The 20,848-nt window shown below is 39.1% G+C and overlaps 2 protein-coding genes across 3 annotated transcripts in view; both read left to right on the top strand.

Moving 5' to 3' along the window:
- The window catches only part of LOC144652776 (zinc finger MYM-type protein 1-like), a 54,776-nt gene that overhangs the window by 18,987 nt on the left and 14,941 nt on the right, over positions 1-20,848 (top strand). The window lies entirely within an intron of this gene.
- Positions 7,231-20,342, top strand: LOC144652802 (kinesin-like protein KIN-13). Of its 2 annotated transcripts, none has more exons than XM_078512820.1 (14): positions 7,231-7,748; positions 9,316-9,421; positions 10,252-10,513; positions 11,766-11,863; positions 12,288-12,503; positions 12,702-12,789; positions 13,625-13,749; positions 14,247-14,352; positions 14,762-14,833; positions 14,974-15,083; positions 15,805-15,937; positions 17,103-17,887; positions 18,588-18,753; positions 20,008-20,342. In XM_078512820.1, the coding sequence occupies exons 1-14, from the start codon at positions 7,463-7,465 to the stop codon at positions 20,095-20,097; spliced, it is 2,643 nt and encodes an 880-aa protein (XP_078368946.1). In that variant the 5' UTR covers positions 7,231-7,462; the 3' UTR covers positions 20,098-20,342. The 2 variants fall into 2 exon arrangements, with proteins under 2 accessions (XP_078368946.1, XP_078368945.1); XM_078512819.1 differs by having other exon boundaries at positions 9,316-9,436; positions 20,008-20,340.

Here is a 20,848-nt window from a genome sequence, read left to right as displayed (position 1 = left end):
ACGCAGTGGATATAAAGTGGATACGCAGTGGATACAAAGTGGATACGCAGTGGATATAAAGTAGATACGCAGTGGATATAAAGTGGATACGCAGTGTATAGAAAGTGGATATGCAGTGGATACAAAGTGGATACGCAGTGTATAGAAAGTGGATACGCAGTGGATACAAAGTGGATACGCAGTGGATAGAAAGTGGATACGCAGTGGATATAAAGTGAATACGCAGTGGATATAAAGTGGATACGCAGTGGATACAAAGTGGATACGCAGTGGATATAAAGTAGATACGCAGTGGATATAAAGGGGATACGCAGTGTATAGAAAGTGGATATGCAGTGGATATAAAGTAGATACGCAGTGGATATAAAGTGGATACGCAGTGGATATAAAGTAGATACGCAGTGGATACAAAGTGGATACGCAGTGGATACAAAGTGGATACGCAGTGGATACAAAGTGGATACGCAGTGGATATAAAGTGGATACGCAGTGGATATAAAGTGGATACAAAGTGGATACAAAGTGGATACGCAGTGGATATAAAGTAGATACGCAGTGGATATAAAGTGGATACGCAGTGTATAGAAAGTGGATATGCAGTGGATACAAAGTGGACACGCAGTGTATAGAAAGTGGATATGCAGTGTATAGAAAGTGGATACGCAGTGGATATAAAGTGGATACGCAGTGCATATAAGGTGGATACAAAGTGGATACGCAGTGGATATAAAGCGGATACGCAGTGGATATAAAGTGGATACGCAGTGGATATAAAGTGGATGCGCAGTGGATATAAAGTGGATATAAAGTGGATACGCAGTGGATATAAAGTGGATACGCAGTGGATATAAAGTGGATACGCAGTGGATACAAAGTGGATACGCAGTGGATATAAAGTAGATACGCAGTGGATATAAAGTGGATACGCAGTGTATAGAAAGTGGATATGCAGTGGATACAAAGTGGATACGCAGTGTATAGAAAGTGGATACGCAGTGGATACAAAGTGGATACGCAGTGGATAGAAAGTGGATACGCAGTGGATATAAAGTGGATACGCAGTGGATATAAAGTGGATACGCAGTGGATACAAAGTGGATACGCAGTGGATATAAAGTAGATACGCAGTGGATATAAAGGGGATACGCAGTGTATAGAAAGTGGATATGCAGTGGATATAAAGTAGATACGCATTGGATACAAAGTGAATACGCAGTGGATACAAAGTGATACGCAGTGGATATAAAGTGGATACACAGTGTATACAAAATGGATACGCAGTGGATACAAAGTGGATACGCAGTGGATATAAAGTGGATACGCAGTGGATATAAAGTGGATACGCAGTGGATATAAAGTGGATACGCAGTGAATACAAAGTAGATACGCAGTGGATATAAAGTGGATACGCAGTGAATACAAAGTAGATACGCAGTGGATATAAAGTGGATACGCAGTGGATATAAAGTGGATACGCAGTGGATATAAAGTAGATACGCAGTGGATATTAAGTGGATACGCAGTGGATATTAAGTGGATACGCAGTGGATATAAAGTGGATACGCAGTGGATACAAAGTGGATATAAAGTGGATACGTAGTGGATATAAAGTGGATATAAAGTGGATACGCAGTGTATACGCAGTGGATATAAAGTGGATACGCAGTGGATATAAAGTGGATACAAAGTAGATACGCAGTGGATATAAAGTGGATACGCAGTGTATAGAAAGTGGATACGCATTGGATACAAAGTTAATACGCAGTGGATATAAAGTGGATACGCAGTGAATACAAAGTAGATATGCAGTGGATATAAAGTGGATACGCAGTGGATATAAAGTAGCTACGCAGTGGATATAAAGTGGATACGCAGTGAATATAAAGTGGATACGCAGTGGATATTAAGTGGATACGCAGTGAATATAAAGTGGATACGCAGTGGATATAAAGTGGATACGCAGTGGATATACAGTGGATACGCAGTGGATATAAAGTGGATACGCAGTGCATAAAAAGCGGATACGCAGTGGATATTAAGTGGATACGCAGTGGATATTAAGTGGATACGCAGTGGATATAAAGTGGATACGCAGTGGATACAAAGTGGATATAAAGTGGATACGTAGTGGATATAAAGTGGATATAAAGTGGATACGCAGTGTATACGCAGTGGATATAAAGTGGATACGCAGTGGATATAAAGTGGATACAAAGTAGATACGCAGTGGATATAAAGTGGATACGCAGTGTATAGAAAGTGGATACGCATTGGATACAAAGTTAATACGCAGTGGATATAAAGTGGATACGCAGTGAATACAAAGTAGATATGCAGTGGATATAAAGTGGATACGCAGTGGATATAAAGTAGCTACGCAGTGGATATAAAGTGGATACGCAGTGAATATAAAGTGGATACGCAGTGGATATTAAGTGGATACGCAGTGAATATAAAGTGGATACGCAGTGGATATAAAGTGGATACGCAGTGGATATACAGTGGATACGCAGTGGATATAAAGTGGATACGCAGTGCATAAAAAGCGGATACGCAGTGGATATAAAGTGGATACGCAGTGTATAGAAAATGGATACGCAGTGGATATAAAACGGATACGCAGTGGATACAAAGTGGATACGCAGTGGATACAAAGTGATACGCAGTGGATATAAGGTGGATAGACAGTGTATACAAAGTGGATACGCAGTGGATACAAAGTGGATACGCAGTGGATATGAAGTGGATACGCAGTGGATACAAAGTGGAGACGCAGTGTATAGAAAGTGGATATGCAGTGTATAGAAAGTGGATACGCAGAGGATATAAAGTGGATACGCAGTGCATATAAAGTGGATACAAAGTGGATACGCAGTGGATATAAAGTGGATACGCAGTGAATATAAAGTTGATACATAGTGGATATAAAGTGGATACGCAGAGGATATACAGTGGATACGCAGTGAACATAAAGTGGATACGCAGTGTATAGAAAATGAATACGCAGTGGATATAAAGCGGATACGCATTGGATACAAAGTGAATACGCAGTGGATACAAAGTGATACGCAGTGGATATAAAGTGGATACACAGTGTATACAAAATGGATACGCAGTGGATACAAAGTGGATACGCAGTGGATATAAAGTGGATACGCAGTGGATATAAAGTGGATACGCAGTGGATATAAAGTGGATACGCAGTGAATACAAAGTAGATACGCAGTGGATATAAAGTGGATACGCAGTGAATACAAAGTAGATACGCAGTGGATATAAAGTGGATACGCAGTGGATATAAAGTGGATACGCAGTGGATATAAAGTGATACGCAGTGGATATAAAGTGGATACGCAGTGAATACAAAGTAGATACGCAGTGGATATAAAGTGGATACGCAGTGGATATAAGGTGGATACGCAGTGTATAGAAAGTGGATACGCAGTGGATACAAAGTAGATACGCAGTGGATATAAAGTGGATACAAAGTGGATATAAAGTGGATATAAAGTGGATACAAAGTGGATACAAAGTGGATATAAAGTGGATATAAAGTAGATACGCAGTGGATATAAAGTGGATACAAAGTAGATACGCAGTGGATATAAAGTGGATACAAAGTGGATACAAAGTGGATACAAAGTGGATATAAAGTGGATATAAAGTGGATACGCAGTGGATACCAAGTAGATACGCAGTGGATACAAAGTGGATACGCAGTGGATATAAAGTGGATATAAAGTGGATATAAAGTGGATACGCAGTGGATACCAAGTAGATACGCAGTGGATACAAAGTGGATACGCAGTGGATATAAAGTGGATACGCAGTGGATACAAAGTAGATACGCAGTGGATACAAAGTGGATACGCAGTGAATACCAAGTAGATACGCAGTGGATACAAAGTGGATACGCAGTGGATATAAAGTGGATACGCAGTGGATATAAAGTGGATACGCAGTGGATATAAAGTGGATACGCAGTGGATATAAAGTGGATACAAAGTGGATATAAAGTGGATACAAAGTGGATATAAAGTGGATATAAGGTGGATACGCAGAGGACATAAAGTGGATACGAAGTGAATATAAAGTGGTTACGCAGTGGATAAAAAATGGATACGCAGTGGATATAAAGTGGATACAAAGTGGATATAAAGTGGAAACGTAGTGGATATAAAGTGGATATAAGGTGGATACGCAGAGGACATAAAGTGGATACGCAGTGGACATAAAGTGGATACGCAGTGGATATAAAGTGGATACGCAGTGGATATAAAGTGGATACGCAGTGGATATAAAGTGGATACGCAGTGCATACAAAGTGGATACGCGGTGAGTATAATGTGGATACACAGTGGATATAAAGTGGAGACGCAGTGGATATAAAGTGGATACTCAGTGAATACAAAGTGGTTACGCAGTGGATAGAAAGTGGATACTCAGTGGATACAAGGTGAATACGCAGTGGATAGAAAGTTGACACGCAGTGGATACAAAGTGGATACGCAGTGGATATAAAGTGGATACGCAGTGGATACAATGTGGATACGCAGTGGATATAAAGTGGATACGCAGTGGATACACAGTGGCGATAAAGTGGATACGCAGTGGAAAGAAAGTGGATACGCAGTGTATAGAAAGTGGATACGCAGTGGATACACAGTGGAGATAAAGTGGATACGCAGTGGATACAAAGTGGATACGCAGTGGATACAAAGTGGTTACGCAGTGGATATAAAATCAATACGCAGTGGATATAAAGTGGATACGCAGTGGATATGAAGTGGATACGCAGTGGATAAAAAAGTGGATACGCAGTGGATATAAAGTGGATACGCAGTGGATATAAAGTGGATACGCAGTGGATACACAGTGGAGATAAAGTGGATACGCAGTGGATAGAAAGTGGATACGCAGTGTATAGAAAGTGGATACGCAGTGGATACGCAGTGGATACACAGTGGAGATAAAGTGGATACGCAGTGGATACAAAGTGGAGACGCAGTGGATACAAAGTGGATACGCAGTGGAGATAAAGTGGATACGCAGTGGATATAAAGTGGATATGCAGTGGATAGAAAGTGGATACGCAGTGGATCTAAAGTGGATACGCAGTGGATACAAAGTTAACATGCAGTGGATATAAAGTGGATACGCAGTGGATAGAAAGTGGATACTCAGTGGATACAAGGTGGATACGCAGTGGACAGAAAGTTGACACGCAGTGGATACAAAGTGGATACGCAGTGGATTCGCAGTAGATACGCAGTGGATACATGAATACGCAATGGATACTCAGTCGTTCAACTCTCCATATAGGGTAGGGAAGAAAGAGTACTTCCTGGGGGGTGGGGGGACCAAAAAAAATAACACGGGGAGGCTTTGCCCAAAACTCTAACCCCTACTCTTTTACATACCATTTTCACAGGAATTGAACCACTTTCGTATAACTTTACTGAAAAAAGGTACTTATTTTATAAACCTGAAAGACCTGGCAAAGTGGCTCCTTCATAGACATAGAACACGACGTTTTATGTAACGCTAAATATATTAAAAATACAACTATAAATTGCAACTGTTCGAAATATTTTAATTGAAGGCCGTTGTAAAAGCATAAATGACAGTTTTCTATACCCTTTCTTATACTTAAACTTGTGAAATATCTATTCTTTTATATACCTGAAGCCTGTAAAAGGTACCTTTTTCGAGCGGAGGCGGAGTCTCCCTTTTCATAGGCTATTATAGGGGAGAGTTCATGGACTGGACTACGAATTAGGCTGGATTTCCACTGGCGCGTAATTTTTTACGTGCGTTTACGTGAGTGAAAAAATTTAGGGACACTGTATGAACGACTTGCTTCAACGTGTACCAAGTTCTTTATACAATGTCTCTCAGTGGAAATCCACCTTTACGGTGATTCTATTTAGTTGTGAACAAATATGGGAAATACCGTATTTATTCGATTAAGCGCCCTGGGCGCTTTTTAAATTTTTGGACCTTGAGGGTGGGCGCTTATTCAAGGTGGGTGCTTATTCGAGGCTGGGCGCTTATTAAATTTTCACCATTTTTTAGCAAGTAGTGCGTTTATTTTGCAAGAAAAAAATGTATAATAATTAAACGTGAAAGTGTACCAAAGCTGAATTTTAAATGTTCATTGAAAGTTTCAGTAAAAAACTAAAAAAACTCGGTCTTCGGGATAGTCTCTTAGTAGTACTTAGTCAATTTTAATCTCAACTTCAACAAAAATCAAAATTCCTGTTGTGCCCTCATTTTAGGAGGGTGGGGGTGGGCGTTTATTCGAGGCTGGGCGCTTATTAACTTTTCCTACCTACAGGGTGGGCGCTTATTCGAGGTGGGCGCTTATTCGAGGTTGGGCGCTTAATTGAATAAATACGGTACCACAACCAGAAGTTTATAATGCTGAATCATATCCTCGTCATCAAAACTCTAAAATCCAGAATCGCGAGCCCCCTTACTTTTTATTCTTTACTGCCTTTTTAGACGTCCAAAATGTATATGTTATTGGAGGTTTCTAACGGTTTTCAGCTTGATAGCATCCGCTAAGATATAACATTTTAAATTACGGAGTTTCGCGCCACACGACAACAAATGGCCGCCTGCCTCATCCTGTTATTTTTAGCAATCCAAACAGTTATTTTTTACGAGAAGTGTCATTTACGTATTCATGAAGGCGAACTGATCGCTTTTTATAGCAGAAGTAATTGCCGGAAGTTTCATTGATTTGCGCCGGCCATGTTGGATCCTCTTCACACGGACTTCAAAATGGCTTTTCCCCATCCCCCATGCTCAGAGACGCACGGACAGAGTGGCAGCGGGGGAAAGTTTATACAGGCGAAAAAACAATTGTGAAGAAAATTCAATAAGGATTTTTGTCACAATTATTTTTCCGCCAGTATAGACTTTACCCGCCCCCACGAGCTGCCTCTGGGTCTCCGAGGATGGGCGTATCCATACTGTGCTCTCCTGTGCTCTCTAAATTTGTGTGGAACATTTTGAAGGATAACTCGAGTACAAAATACCATACAGAAACGTTGACCATCTAGTATTTTTCTACAACCTGTATTATTCTTGATTTTTTTCACTCAATGCAATAGCTTTGAGTTTTCTTTAAGCAGTGCGTGACAGTAGCGTTTCTGGTGTGACAGTGAAAACACGGTTACTGACAGCGCCTACGGTCCTTGTTGGTCAGCAACTGTAGAATGAAAACAAAATGGCGGACTGAAGACAGGTGCGCGCGAAAAACCTTGTTTACCTGGAAACGGACGAATATTGGCTGCAAAAAATGTGATTTGATCTTAACAGCAGAAAATTTAGCTTTGTGTTGATAGCCAGAAGTACGAAAATGGAAAGGATCGGTAAATTGTCGTGACTATGCGTCAAGAGATCGACCAGCTGGCAAATCAACAGTGCAAATGTGTCTACACTTTGCATTCACAATATGACAAGTAATTTGACTCTGTATGAATGTCTTCAACAAGTTTCTTTGGAGAGGTATCATGGAAAGTTTTTACAGCGTGGTATTGCGGATGTCGGCGGGTTGCTGTCGCTTACAATGCAAGATTATCCTTCCTTGGGTATATCATCAATGGCGGACCGGCAGAATCTGTTTTACTTGATTCAGACGATAAAAACAATGCAGCCGGAGTCCAAGGAAAGACAACTGCGCAGTGCAGCGAAAAAGGATGGTTTGTTACAGCTTGAGGGTTCAGCAATGAAGGGAAAAGGTATTAAAGGATTACATAAAGGAGGTCGCTATATGCATGAAGCTTGGCGACCATAGGCCGTTTTACGGATATCGACTATGCCCCCACAGCATCCTATAATATATATTTTTTCTTTTATCATTAATTGCAAAATTGTCGCAATAAAAGAATAAATCACTTCAATGAGCATTATAGGATGCAAAGGGGGACAAAATCATTATGGACGTTGTATCCATAAAACAGCCTAGGCCATCCCAATAAAATGTTTGGCATTGCCCGACCAACACATTTTTTTCGTAAAGTAAAAAAAAAGTTTCCATATTCACTAGTCAAAGAAGCAAGTACTTCATTTTACAAGCACACAATCTTGTTTTATAAACAACAATTGGTATGATGTGATGTCTTTGTCTTTAACAAACATCGATACTACGTTATCAAAAATTTAAAGACTGTTAAGGAATGACGAACGAAAAGACCACGTTTTCGAGTTGACCTTGTAATCAGGCTTTCTTACTTAGCAGCTCGGCCTTTCTGGAACCCAGAACCCTTCAAGTGTTCTTTTTTTTTTTTTTTTTTGCCCGACCGACCGACCCACCATCACAAGAGACAGGGCGATGGTAAACGAAACATTTTATTGGGATGGGCCTATGTTTTATAAGGAAGAAGGTGCTGTTTGCTTGCTGCCTCGAACTGTCACCCTGAGTGACACTCCTGAACCAAAAGATGAGGTCACCCCTGCCAATACTGAAGTGAGGTCACCTGAAGTAAGCATGACATGGGGGCGGGGGGTGGGGGGAGGGAACTTCAATATTGGGGTGATGTCACTTGGCTGGAGGCAATGCCACTTAAGGTGACAACTCAATGGGACAATTTTACCTACATTTTTATTATTATTGTCGTTATGACTGTCATTACCAGCAATAGAGTGCCTCGTTCCTAGGCATCATTGGTTGTTTTTATACTAGAGACGTGTTACCCAACTGGACGTCCGAGCTTCGGCAAAGTGCATCTTGAAAGACGGATAACGATAGGAAGCTTGTCTAGATGCCTAATGCGTCTTGTGCCCGTCTTTATACTAGGGAGTCGCATAACCAGATGAACAACAAATTTTTTGCCGAAGCTCGTCCAGATGGGTAACATGTCTCTAGTATAAAAACAGCCATTGTCTCAATTAGAATAAATTAGAATTAGATTTGTTGACTTTTGATCTCCTGGGTAACCCTTTTAGAGGGGAAAGTGTCAGAAATTTTAAATGATGCCAGCTGAAGGTTCCAATGCAAATAAATTGCACAATAACTTGTACACTATATCAAGTTTTGTACCTTGAATTCAATTTCACATTGCCACATCACCTGTTTCGGGGAGCAAGAAGACAAAGTGTCTCAATGGTGTCTCACAAGGCAAAATTAAATCTGAATGGTCACAACCAATCCAAACATGGCCACAACCACGGAATATCAGATCTGAGATCTTAGCTTATTTTGCTTTCATTAAAAAAGTAAATCATTTATAAATTTTAGGCTTACTTATTAATTCTATATGCACAAGATAGTCCAAGAAGTTTAAACATTGTTTCGTAATATTCTAGACAAGAAGTCAGGTGCAAAGCGACCAAGGGAAGCCACAGAAAACAGTCCAGTGGCTGTCAAAATCAAATCAAAGACACAAGAGAAGACCTCTGGAAACACAAAGTTGTCTTCTATCTCAAGGTGTGTTTAACATTCTCAATGTTGCGTAATGTATTTTTATGTATCATAACAGTTTCAATAGACCATTTTACAGTTGTCTGTTCAGTGACCTGGCCTTTGAATGGAAGTGAGGCTGGAGGTGACCTTGTTTTGATACAGACCTCACTGCTTTTGTTGTGTAAATCATGTTGTTCTGATGCTAACTAGTTTGCATTTACATAATAAAGCAGGGAGGTTTGTATCAATGCAAGGTCACCTCCAGCCTCGCTACTATTCAAAGGCCAGGTTACTTGGAAGGCAACTGTAAAATGGACTATTACAGCAAGATTGCATTAATTTGTTATCAGCATGCTTTGTGTCTTGAAAGATTATTTATTAGAATGTATTCTTCAGAAAAACTACTTCTGTATGAAGCTATAAGTCGTGGGACAGGGAGGTCCTACGCTGAGTTTGGAAAGGCAAAAGGGGAAAGGTCCTCTTCTAGCTCAGACACAGAGCTGTGATCTAGCAGAGGCCAGGTTCCACAGGTGACTTACTCTTTTGTCTCCGGGCGACTTGTAAAACTTTGCTAGCATGAAATCTTCTGAGAGCTGGGCACCCAAGATTTCTTACATGTACATAAGAGCCTTTGGGCACCCTGTAATTATTTTAAGAGCACAGCTTTGAGACAGCTGACTTCTTCTATTCTTGTCTATATTCCAATTCCTCTCTGAGTAGACAACCTCTCAAGCAGCTTTTGTCCCACCCCTCCCCCCTGGGGTTAATGCCTAGTTAACTTCCTCCTGACAAAATAAATTAATTTGTTACCAGTATATTATTTTTTCCTTTTCTCTCAGATCAGAAGAATCTGTAAACACAGCAGGATTTTACAACTATGGTGTTCCCAGTAACAAACCCAAACCATCGACACCAATGAAGAGACATCATTCATCATCAGAACTTGGTCCATCACGAATTCAAGTGTGTGTGCGCAAACGGCCACTGAGCCAGGCTGAACTCGATGGCAATGAAGAAGATGTTGTCACGGTTACTTCAAGTAACACAATTGAACTTTCAGCTCCAAAACTAGCTGTAGACCTAACTAAATATACTCAAAAGGTATTCAGAATTAATTTTTTACATTATTTTATTTCAAGTTTTCATAGTTTTTACAATCTTTATGTTTTAAAATTAGTTCAAAGTGTTTCACATGACCATTCAAAGTACTAAATAAATTTAAAATGGTTTGAACCCAGGAGTATCAGTAGTTTGTATAGTGTGCATCTGTGTTAGAGTGGTTCTGAAAAGAACTTATTGGTGACTGATGTTCTGACAAAATGAGCAACAATAATTGCTGCGAAGCCTTAGCGTAGCAGCACACTGTGACTGTCCGCGTGGGGCCTAGGCGCTTTACATAAGCGACACACTCGATTTTCGACTTTTTTCGCTGGAGATGATTTTGAGTACATGCAGTACGTTTGATCAGCGGCATGTAAAATGCGAAAGCTGTGTTTGTCGTTTGCGATGTCCTTTTCGCTAAAGAGCAAGAAGTTAAATTTTAAAGCGCTGTCGCTTGCGCTTCTGTTCTGTACTTTGTAAATGCTTCCCAAGAAACCTCTCTTGAACAAGATGGTCAAGTATAGTGCCGGAGAAATCGTCTTTTCATCCCTTATGCGCCAGCTCTGATGAATAACAAATTTACGAGGCCTTTTCATCATTCGCTTTCATAATTCCTGTGCAATTGGATATCCGAAAACCTGCCCTGGCATTTTCAGTCTGAGCTAAATTTAAAACAAATAGGAAACAAAAACTCGGACAACACTTCGCTTTGTTATTCCGTTAATGGCGCAATCTGATTTTCCTTTTATACTTTGTTTGAATGTGTTCGAATTTGTTTGTTCGGCGCGTGCATGCACAGGACAATGCACGCGCACTCGTAACTTTGTCCTTATTAATTCTGTTATGTTACATTGCTTCCTTTCCTCAATGTCACTAATTATCATATAAACTAAGTGAATTACCAGCATTTCATTCGCTGAGAAAAATCATATCTTTCACATCTGAAAATGTGAAAAATCCGAAACTTTCCTATGACCTTCCGTTCCGTTCCTACTATTATAATTATTATTCTTATAACTCACTTCGCAGCACTTTACTTGCTATCAGCAACTCCTAGTCTTTAGAGTGAAGTGAAAAGTTAATTTTCACCAGTCAATGATGTTATAAGTCTGGTCCCTTGAAGCTGCTTGGTCAGTTTAGCCATGATGTTATTGGCTGTACATAAGACTTGTGTAAATTGTCAACAGGTACTGGCTTCTAATAACGTTGACTTACATGTACTATTAATAATTAATATTATTGTTTGTTCCAGTATCAGTTTGTGTTTGATGAAGCTTTTGATGAAAGTTGCAGTAACAAGGACATTTATGAGAGAACTGCACAACCTCTTATCAAGACAGTGTTCAACAGGTATGTTGCAGTTCCTGAGTTTACAGGCCATGGCTACTGAGCTAATATACCATGGACGACAAAATAATGTGGTACCTGTACGTGTCAGTGAGAACAACTGGCCGGGGAGCTCAAATATTGCAATTCAAATTATTTGAGTGTTTTTAATTAACTTACAAAAATTTTCATTTGTGCTTGTTGGATGTGAAATTGTTATTAATAGCCAACTTACTTGCCTCATTGGCTATCTACCATCTCATATCCAACGCAAAATATCAGCTGGAAATATTAATGCACAAATACTAACTTCTTTAAAAAAAAATCATAAACTTACTTGCTCAGACTGTAATGTAAAAGAACTTAAGAACTAAAGAGTACTCCTCTGAATGACAGAATACTGGACTAGCTTAACATCTTAAATTTTAAAGTAGTTCTCTTTTTCCAGGGGTAAGGCTACATGTTTTGCTTATGGCTGTACAGGAAGTGGGAAGACATTTACAATGCTTGGTAATGAGGATGTTCAAGGGATCTATGTGCTTGCAGCCAGTGAAATATTCACTATCCTACATAATGGAACTCATGGTGATGGGCTGGGTCTGTGGATCAGCTTCTATGAGATTTACTGTGGACAGCTGTTTGACCTACTGAATGGAAGAGCAAGGTACAATGTCTGATTTTAACTTGTACATGTAGAAACTTTCTCTGCAGTTGGTTAAATTTAATGTGTACACACATACCATACCCCACGCTGGCCAGATTCCAGTTTCTGTATAATGAAGCAACAAGGAGAAAATTTATACACTCTGGCTGTCTGATAGTAAAAACAGATCTAATTATTTTTTAATATTAATATTAATAGGTTATTTGCCAGGGAGGATGGTAATCACCAAGTCTGTATTGTTGGATTAACTGAACAGCGGGTGCACAATGTAGAAGATCTAATGGAGGTACAGTTATTTTTCTTATCACTTGGACTATTAATTTCAAATCTTCACTGTACAGTAATATTTATTATGAAAAAAGCTTTTTTCTGTAGCTAAATCTCCCTAGCTAAAATTCTATCTTTCCTAAAAGTTAGTTACTGGACAATTTCTACAGATCTTAGATCTTAAAATTGAGTTGTTTTTTGTGTCTAGTGTGAAACGCAGACACAATGCTATAACCTAAAAATTTTGTAAGTGCTTCATATACTTACTTACTTATCCTCATCGGGCCCATGAGGACTCTTGAGGCCGGAAGTGCTCCATATACCTACGGCAAAATATGACGTCATACTAACCAAGTTACACTTTTTCACATACCGTACACAAGGTATTTTGCGGTATTCTTAATCAACAAACATTGACACAATATAAATGTGCTCACGTGCCCTCAATTCAAGGTATTCGCTAGCATCTACCCATGGGCAAATAGTAGATGCTTATTAAAATCAACTAATCAGAGCACATGCTTTACTTAGGTTGTGCTACAAAAACATTTTGCTATTATAATAATGTTTACTCCACATAGCCTCCCTAGATCACTCTGCACCTGTTTATTATTTCTACCCGTATTTCTCTGCTACACTAGTACTGTTGAAGCTTGATATTTTGACCCTTTTTCCACACCTCTAGTTTATGCCAACAAAGTCCTAATTAATGCGCTACCATTATCAAGCAATACAATAATGCACTGTAAAGCTTAATAAAGCTCAGCACTAGACACATGTACGCAATGCGGACCTATTTGTTTTTAACCTGTTCTGGATGTAGGGTATAATTAAGTCATTATGTTTGTTTTCAGGTCATAGAATATGGTGGGGGTGTGAGAAGTACTGGTGCTACAGGTGTAAATGCTGACTCATCAAGATCACATGCAATCTTACAGCTGGAAGTAAAGGTTGTAAATACTGGCGATCATGTTGGAAGGTACTATAAAATTGTTTTACTGTTAGCCAAGATTTTCACTGTTATGATTTCCATAATAATTTAATTAAATGGAGTGGCTCCAAGGTTGGGCTTCTTTGTTATATCAAAACGATTCAATCCATAACATATTAACATCTGGCTTGCTGAAACATTCAAGATTCAAGTCAGTCAATTTCTTGCCATCAAAATTGAAAAGCCCTTGCAAGAATCTTGAGTATAACCTCTGATAGTGGAACCTTTAGTGGATCCTCCAATAAGTGAACAAGTCACCCTTAGCATCAGATTTTAAAAAAAGTATCCACTTACATGTACTAGGAGAGGTGTCCACTTAATATGGAAGGTTAAAAATGCAGTAAATTGTTTGTGGCTGGAACCATGACTTAGTGTCCGGTTACTACAAGAGGTACGTCTGCTTATGGTAGGTGTTTGTTAGTGGAGACCTGTTTGATGGTATCTGAGTGGTTATAACTCATTAATCCTTCTGTTGCTTGTGACAGATTTTCATTCATTGACTTGGCTGGATGTGAACGTGCAGCAGATGTCACTGACACAGACAAGCAGACTCGTGTGGAAGGAGCTGAAATCAATCAGAGTCTGTTAGCTGTAAGTAGTACTGTTTACATGCATTTGTCAAAAAACTAAACAAATCAATTGTTGAAATTTGTTAGTCGCAATCTTGTGACATTTTGAATTTTCCCTGTTATTAAAACAACCTACTTGGTTGTTTTTACCTAACTAGTGAAGGATATTCATGAATACTGTTACTTAACAGTAATGTTTAAACTTACTGCTCTATGTTGTATTCATTTACTTGTAGTTAACTTTTTATGAAGTGTTTAAAAGTACAAAATACAAAACATGTATTGCACAAATACATGTAGTCCACAGCAAAGCTAAATTGGCTTTTTTTGCTAGCTTTAAGAACTGTCAATTGAAATACATCTCCTTTGGCACCTAGTTTCTAAAATCTAATTCAATTTTTGAAATAACATGAAACTTTTTTCATACATAGTTAAAGGAATGTATTCGGGCTCTTGACTTGGATTCAAAACACACCCCGTTTCGCCAGAGCAAACTTACTCAGGTATGTTAAAATAATTATATTTCATGGTCTTCCTAGTTATTTTAATACCCACAAAAATTAGTTGATATTTTATTAAGCCACATATACTCAACAAAATTCCATATGTCTTTGTCTTACTGCTTGAAAAACCTGTTTTTCAGGTTCTAAAAGATTCTTTCATTGGAAACTGTCAAACATGTATGATAGCAAACATTTCACCCAACAAATCCTGCAGTGAAAACACCCTCAACACACTGCGATATGCTGACAGGTAAGCCAGTTAAAAAGGGTATCAGTCAACAAATCACAGTCTACTGACCCCATGATTACCTTCCTAAAGCAAATTTATTGAAAAAAGTATATAATTATAGAGTGAAATCCTGATTTTTCAATCTCTCAATTTCTAGAACCTTCTGATAACTCCAGCCAAAAGTTGTTTTCCCTTGATTTGCTTCACTCAGTTGAACAGTGCAAATTTACCCCCCCCCCTCCCCCTGATTTTCTTGAAACCCTTTGCTTCCCCTAGAGATTTGAGACCATGATTCCACTGAAAGCATGTCATCTTGACTGGTGGTATATTTCTGATAGGGTCATATTTTGAAAGCCTGTAAGTACTATATACGGGTTGAATCAGTTAAGAATTCAAATAAGTAAATATGGGTAATTGCTTAGGCTTAGGGCTAGGCTTACTTAGGACCTTATATAGTTTGCAGCATATTTTAGAATTGTAAATGACTTGTATTTCGCTATTGGTTAGAAATAGAAATAGCGCTATATAAATAAAGTATTATTATTATTATTATTATTATTATTATTATTATTATTATTATTATTATTATTATTTATTAGGGTGATCTTACAGCAAATTAACAACAACAATAATTATTACACATTGCCAGTGCAAATCTTGACAGCGCCTTTATGTATGTGGGAATATGATTATATTGTAATTTCATGTGAAGAATCAGCGAACCAGTTATTTAAATTTTTAGGGTGAAAGAGTTAAAAAAGGACTCGGCAGTAACACCCTCTCCTCGACCGCTGACTGTCCCTACAACCATTGCTGAGACAGACAGGTTACTATCTGTTAACAAGACCAGTGGATTACCCAGGATGGAAATACAGGTAAAATTGAACCGTATTGTTATTTATACCATGCCATAGAAAATACAGCCAATCAGAATACAGGAAAGCCGTTGTATATTCGACGGTATTCAACCCAACCTTCCCATAGTGCGCTGCGACTGTATTCTCGACGAAATTTAGTAAGCGTATTTCTATGGCTGGTATAAATATACAAACACTTTCTCGTGGTATACTATGGAATATCCCACTTGTCACTTTATTTTCTTGGCATACACATTCGCCTAAAGGCTCGTGTGTATACCGAAAAATACAAGTGACTCGTGGGATATTAAATAGTATACCACACGTTGCATAACTAGTATAAACTACCAGTCGAGACTACTGCATTTCTGTAGTTACCGGTAAAATAAAAAATAAATTGTTCAATACTGTCAATAAGTTTAATAAAGCCACTCTCAGTGTATTTAAACTTCAATTTGTTAATCCCCCCCCCCCTTCCTTTTAACCATGTACTGCCTTTTATTCTTTTAGTCATTTTTCAGCCATTTTTCTTGTCTTGATGAACCTCAACTTCTATAAGAACAGAAATTACAAAATAAATTGCATTAAAATATATATATTTTCCTGTGCACAGCTAGACATCCTCTATGTTTTGGGCTAAAAGGCAGGAAGCTATTAATCTATCAATAAGTCTTTACAAGTGCTATTTTTTCCTTGCACTTTTTCATGGCAATTTTATAAATTAATAGTTCGTATAGTGTGATCGTCCGGGTGAGAATAGTTCTGAGAAGAACTGTTGTTGGTGACTGACATTTCGACAACCTGAGCGTAAGTCATCTTCAGATTCAAGTGAAAAGTTGTTGTCAGTCGATGATGTTATAACTGACCAATTACTGTTGACAAACTTTACACGGGTCTTACAGCCAATAACATCACGGCTTTACTGACCAATCAACTTCAACGGACCAGACTTATAACATCATCGACTGACAACAACTTTTCACTTGACTCTGAAGATGACTTCCGCTCAGGTTGTTGAAACGTCGGTCACCAACAACAGTTCTTCTCAGAACTACTCTCACCCGGACGATCACACTATACGAACTACTGATACTCCTGGGTTCAAACCATTTACTGTTTTATAAATTAAGTTGTGTTTTTTTTAGTGCTTACAGTAATGTGTATTATTTTGTTTATTTTTCAGCCTGTAAAAGTTGGCAGTACTTTGAATCAACTGAGAAGCTCCCCAAGGAAACTTAAAATGGCAGACAGTGACCCGAATGGAGCCTCAAGACCCAAGACAACAGCCACAACAACATCATCCCCTAGAAATAAAGATCCTATAGCAAAGAGCCATTTAGGAAATGCCCCCAGAAATGTTAATGCTACCAGTACTAGTAGTACTGGCGCTGTAAATGCTAAGAAAAGACTTGCAGTACCACAACAGGCAGTGAGGCCTCAAACTTCACCCGAAGTAGTCACGGTAAAAAATCGTATAGCAGCAAATAGGACACAGGGCAGGTTGAGGACTTCAAATTCAAAACGGAAGCCTGGAAATGCCGCACAGATCAATTCTAATTGTTTTACTGAAAGTATGCAAATAATTTCTGAAGAAAAACCCAGGGATGCTCAGGAAGATAATAAAGTAAACAGTGCCGCAGAGGTATTGGTTGTGGCAGGGCCTGGAGCAGGCTTTAATAATGGAGTGTTGTCAGATGATGCGAGGCCAGTTTCTTCTCTTAATCAGGGTTTCGGAGAGCTTGAAAGTATCAGCAGATTATCATATACAGAAAAGCAATCAAAAGAGCCTTCCCCACCATCAAGAAACAATCGCTATGGCAATGGAATCAAAACTAGACTAGCAAAGTTGTTTAATAAAGGAAATGCATGCATGGAAGAACCCAAAGTAGTTGAGCCTCACAGAAGCCAGGCTATAGACCGTGCTCATTACTTGTTGCAGGAAATCAGTGGAAATCACAGACCTACAAGGTATTAAAAATATTTAGCAAATTATTTGGTGCAGCTTAATATTTGCAGTGCAGCCCCAGTTAAATGAATGTCTTGCATATCTGACTTTTGACCTACTGGGAGGGCTGGGCAAGAAGATCTGTTACGCTGCTGGGGGCCGTGTGTGACCAGACTTGTGCAAAATGATGATCAGGGATTTCAAAATGTTTGAAGTAGGCATCAGTAACTGGAAGAGTAGGCAGCTGTGACACCCAGCTTGTTTGTCACGTGCTGTTTGCTATGACCTGAGTAACCGTCAACATGAGATTGATCAAGTAGCCGGCTGAACTCAGGCAGTCGCCGGCTTGTTTTGAAAACCCTGGATGATAAGGCGTGGAGATTCCTTTTAGCCCAAACAAGTCAGTTTGTCAACAAGGGCTTATAACTATTATAGTAATTAATTAAATTATGATAAATTAATAGAAACAGTCAAACCTCTGCTAGCAGACATACCGAGTATCCTTTAGGTCATACCCCCAACCTCCCATAAGTGGACACCTGTACGTAGTCCCAGGGGTGTGGGCAATATGGATGGCCAGTTCAAATGTAACTAATAACAACACACAACCTTTGACATGATTTACAAATTTATATCATGCAATTTCTTAAACAATTATTTCAGACTGTAATCAAAATATATTGCATATCAATGCTAACATTTTTTATCTGTTCCTGTGTTTAGGGATCTTATTCATCTACCAAGTTCTGTTGCAGTCAAATGTGGGGGATCATATTTAAGTCTTGATCAAGAACAGTTTGTGGCTTCTCATCACACGCAACTCGCCATGGTAACAGGATTATGTCATGAAGAGATGGTGCTCTTGAAACAAATCGGCAATGGACAGAAGGTATGGGTTTTTAGATGCACTTTTCTATTTAGAAAGAAACTTGGGTTGCAGGTTGAAGCTGCTCTGTTTTGTGCTTCTTATTGATTTCTAATTTATAGATTTAGCCCCCAGGGTGGGGAGCAAGTGGGCAGTACTTCCCTACAATACCAATGTGGGTATTATACCTCCCTCTCGCCGGCGGGTCCCTTCTCTCACGCCAACTCACGCTACACCAATTTCTCACGCCTGGTCAAAAGGTCGCACTTTCCTGTCTCAACCAATGTAGCCCGGTGACGTGAGTCTCGGTGTGGGCATGGACGGGGTGTGAGCAACCGTCCCGCACTAGATCGGGAAATGTGAACATCTGGATCTGCGTCTCGGGGGCTCGACAGTTCCCTGTCTGCACTCTCGATTCTCCGCCTGACCCATAAGTTGGCGGTATAGGGTATGTGCCACCCAACAGGGTTGTGATTTTGGGACTCCTGATTTAGAACAGAGTATTCATTTCAGAGAAGAAATCTTTCTAGAACAGGTTGTGATAGTTTGAACGTGTACACAAAAATTTCAACTTATCAACTTCCAGAATGGGGTATTAAAAATTGACCTTTAACTAATCCGGGTAACATTTTGAATGCAAATTCTTTCTTACATGGGGTGCTAATTTGGGGACCAAAGCAGCACATACCCACCCAAAACATATCCAAGTACCACCCCCATCCAAGTACCACCCCCCCCCCCAGGATTTAGCCAAGCCTTAAAGTGGATCTCCACAGTTTGTTTATTTCTAGAACCACAACCAATCTGGGGCAACATGCAGGTCAAATATCTGATAATCCTGGGAAACCTTGAGTCATGCAGCCCATACTGCTGGAGCTTATCCTGGTTTCTGTAGCATTAAGTTGCTAAGATTATTTCTAATACCTCCTAAATAGAGTGCTGGTCCATCGCAGGGTAACCCCCCCCCCCCCCCCCCCATCATTATTTTGCCAGTATCCACATATATACTCCTGGGAGGAGAGATCAGGCACTATGAGAGTGAAGTGTTTTACCTAAGAGAACAGCACAACGACCCTGGCCAGTGTTAGAACCCAGACCGCTCAATCCAGAGTCCGGCGCACTAACCATTAGGCCACCGTGCCTCCCTGAAAACCGAGGAGCAGGGGAGAAATTGACTGCATAAAGAAAGACATTGTCACTCAGCTTTCATGTATACGCAATTTAATGCATAGCTTAATGTAACTAACAGTACATTCATATCTACATTAACACTTGCAGGATTTCAAAGACTATCTCACCCAGTTGGATGACATTCTGATGAGGAAGGTGGCCTGTATAGAATCTTTAAGAGAAAAGCTATCAAAATAACCTGCTCATGATCAGTGACTTTTTACAAGGCTGTCCCAGAATGGAAGATTGAAAAGTGGAGACTTCATCTAGAACCTTTTAAAGTGTTTAGAATCATTTTTAATAGGATTTTATCTGTAGAGGTGTTTTCAATATTTGTTTACAGATTTATTAATAAATTATATAAACAAGAGTGAATTACCAGGATTTCTCTCACTGAGAAAAATCATATCTTTACACAGCACTGTAAAAGATATACAGTATCTTTCACACAGGAGACATTGATTTTGTCACATTTGCTGACAAGTTTGCCTTTTCAATGCTGAATGAGCCAAAGTTTATCGATATTAAGTTGAAACATCTTCAGATCTTTCTCAGTAATCTGTGCCAATCTTTGGAAATTTTCGAAAACATTCAAGACATATCACCTTCAGACAACATTTTGAAAATCTTCAGAAATCTTTGGGAAATGGTCGGAAATCTTTGGAAAATCGTCAAAACCTCGTATAATATTAGTAGGTTTATAACATAAACAAATGATACATGGTTGCTTGGAGATATGAAATTTCTCTTCTCATGTTCAAATCAATATCTCACGAGTGAGATACTGATTTGAACACAAGAAGATAAAATTTCATTTCTCCACACAACCATGTATTATCCTCTTGATACAATACATACTTATTGTAAATAAAAGCCACATTTGATGTTTATTTTAATTGTTTTCTGTCAAGCCAGTGTGTGATAATAAGTCTTAATAACTACAAGTTGA

The sequence above is a fragment of the Oculina patagonica genome, chromosome 1 (assembly GCF_052425735.1).
Source record: "Oculina patagonica isolate OP01 chromosome 1, crgOcupat, whole genome shotgun sequence".
Classification (NCBI taxonomy): Eukaryota; Metazoa; Cnidaria; class Anthozoa; order Scleractinia; family Oculinidae; genus Oculina; species Oculina patagonica.
The sequence above is the reverse complement of the archived record's forward strand: the minus strand, read 5'-3'. Positions and strand labels throughout refer to the sequence as shown.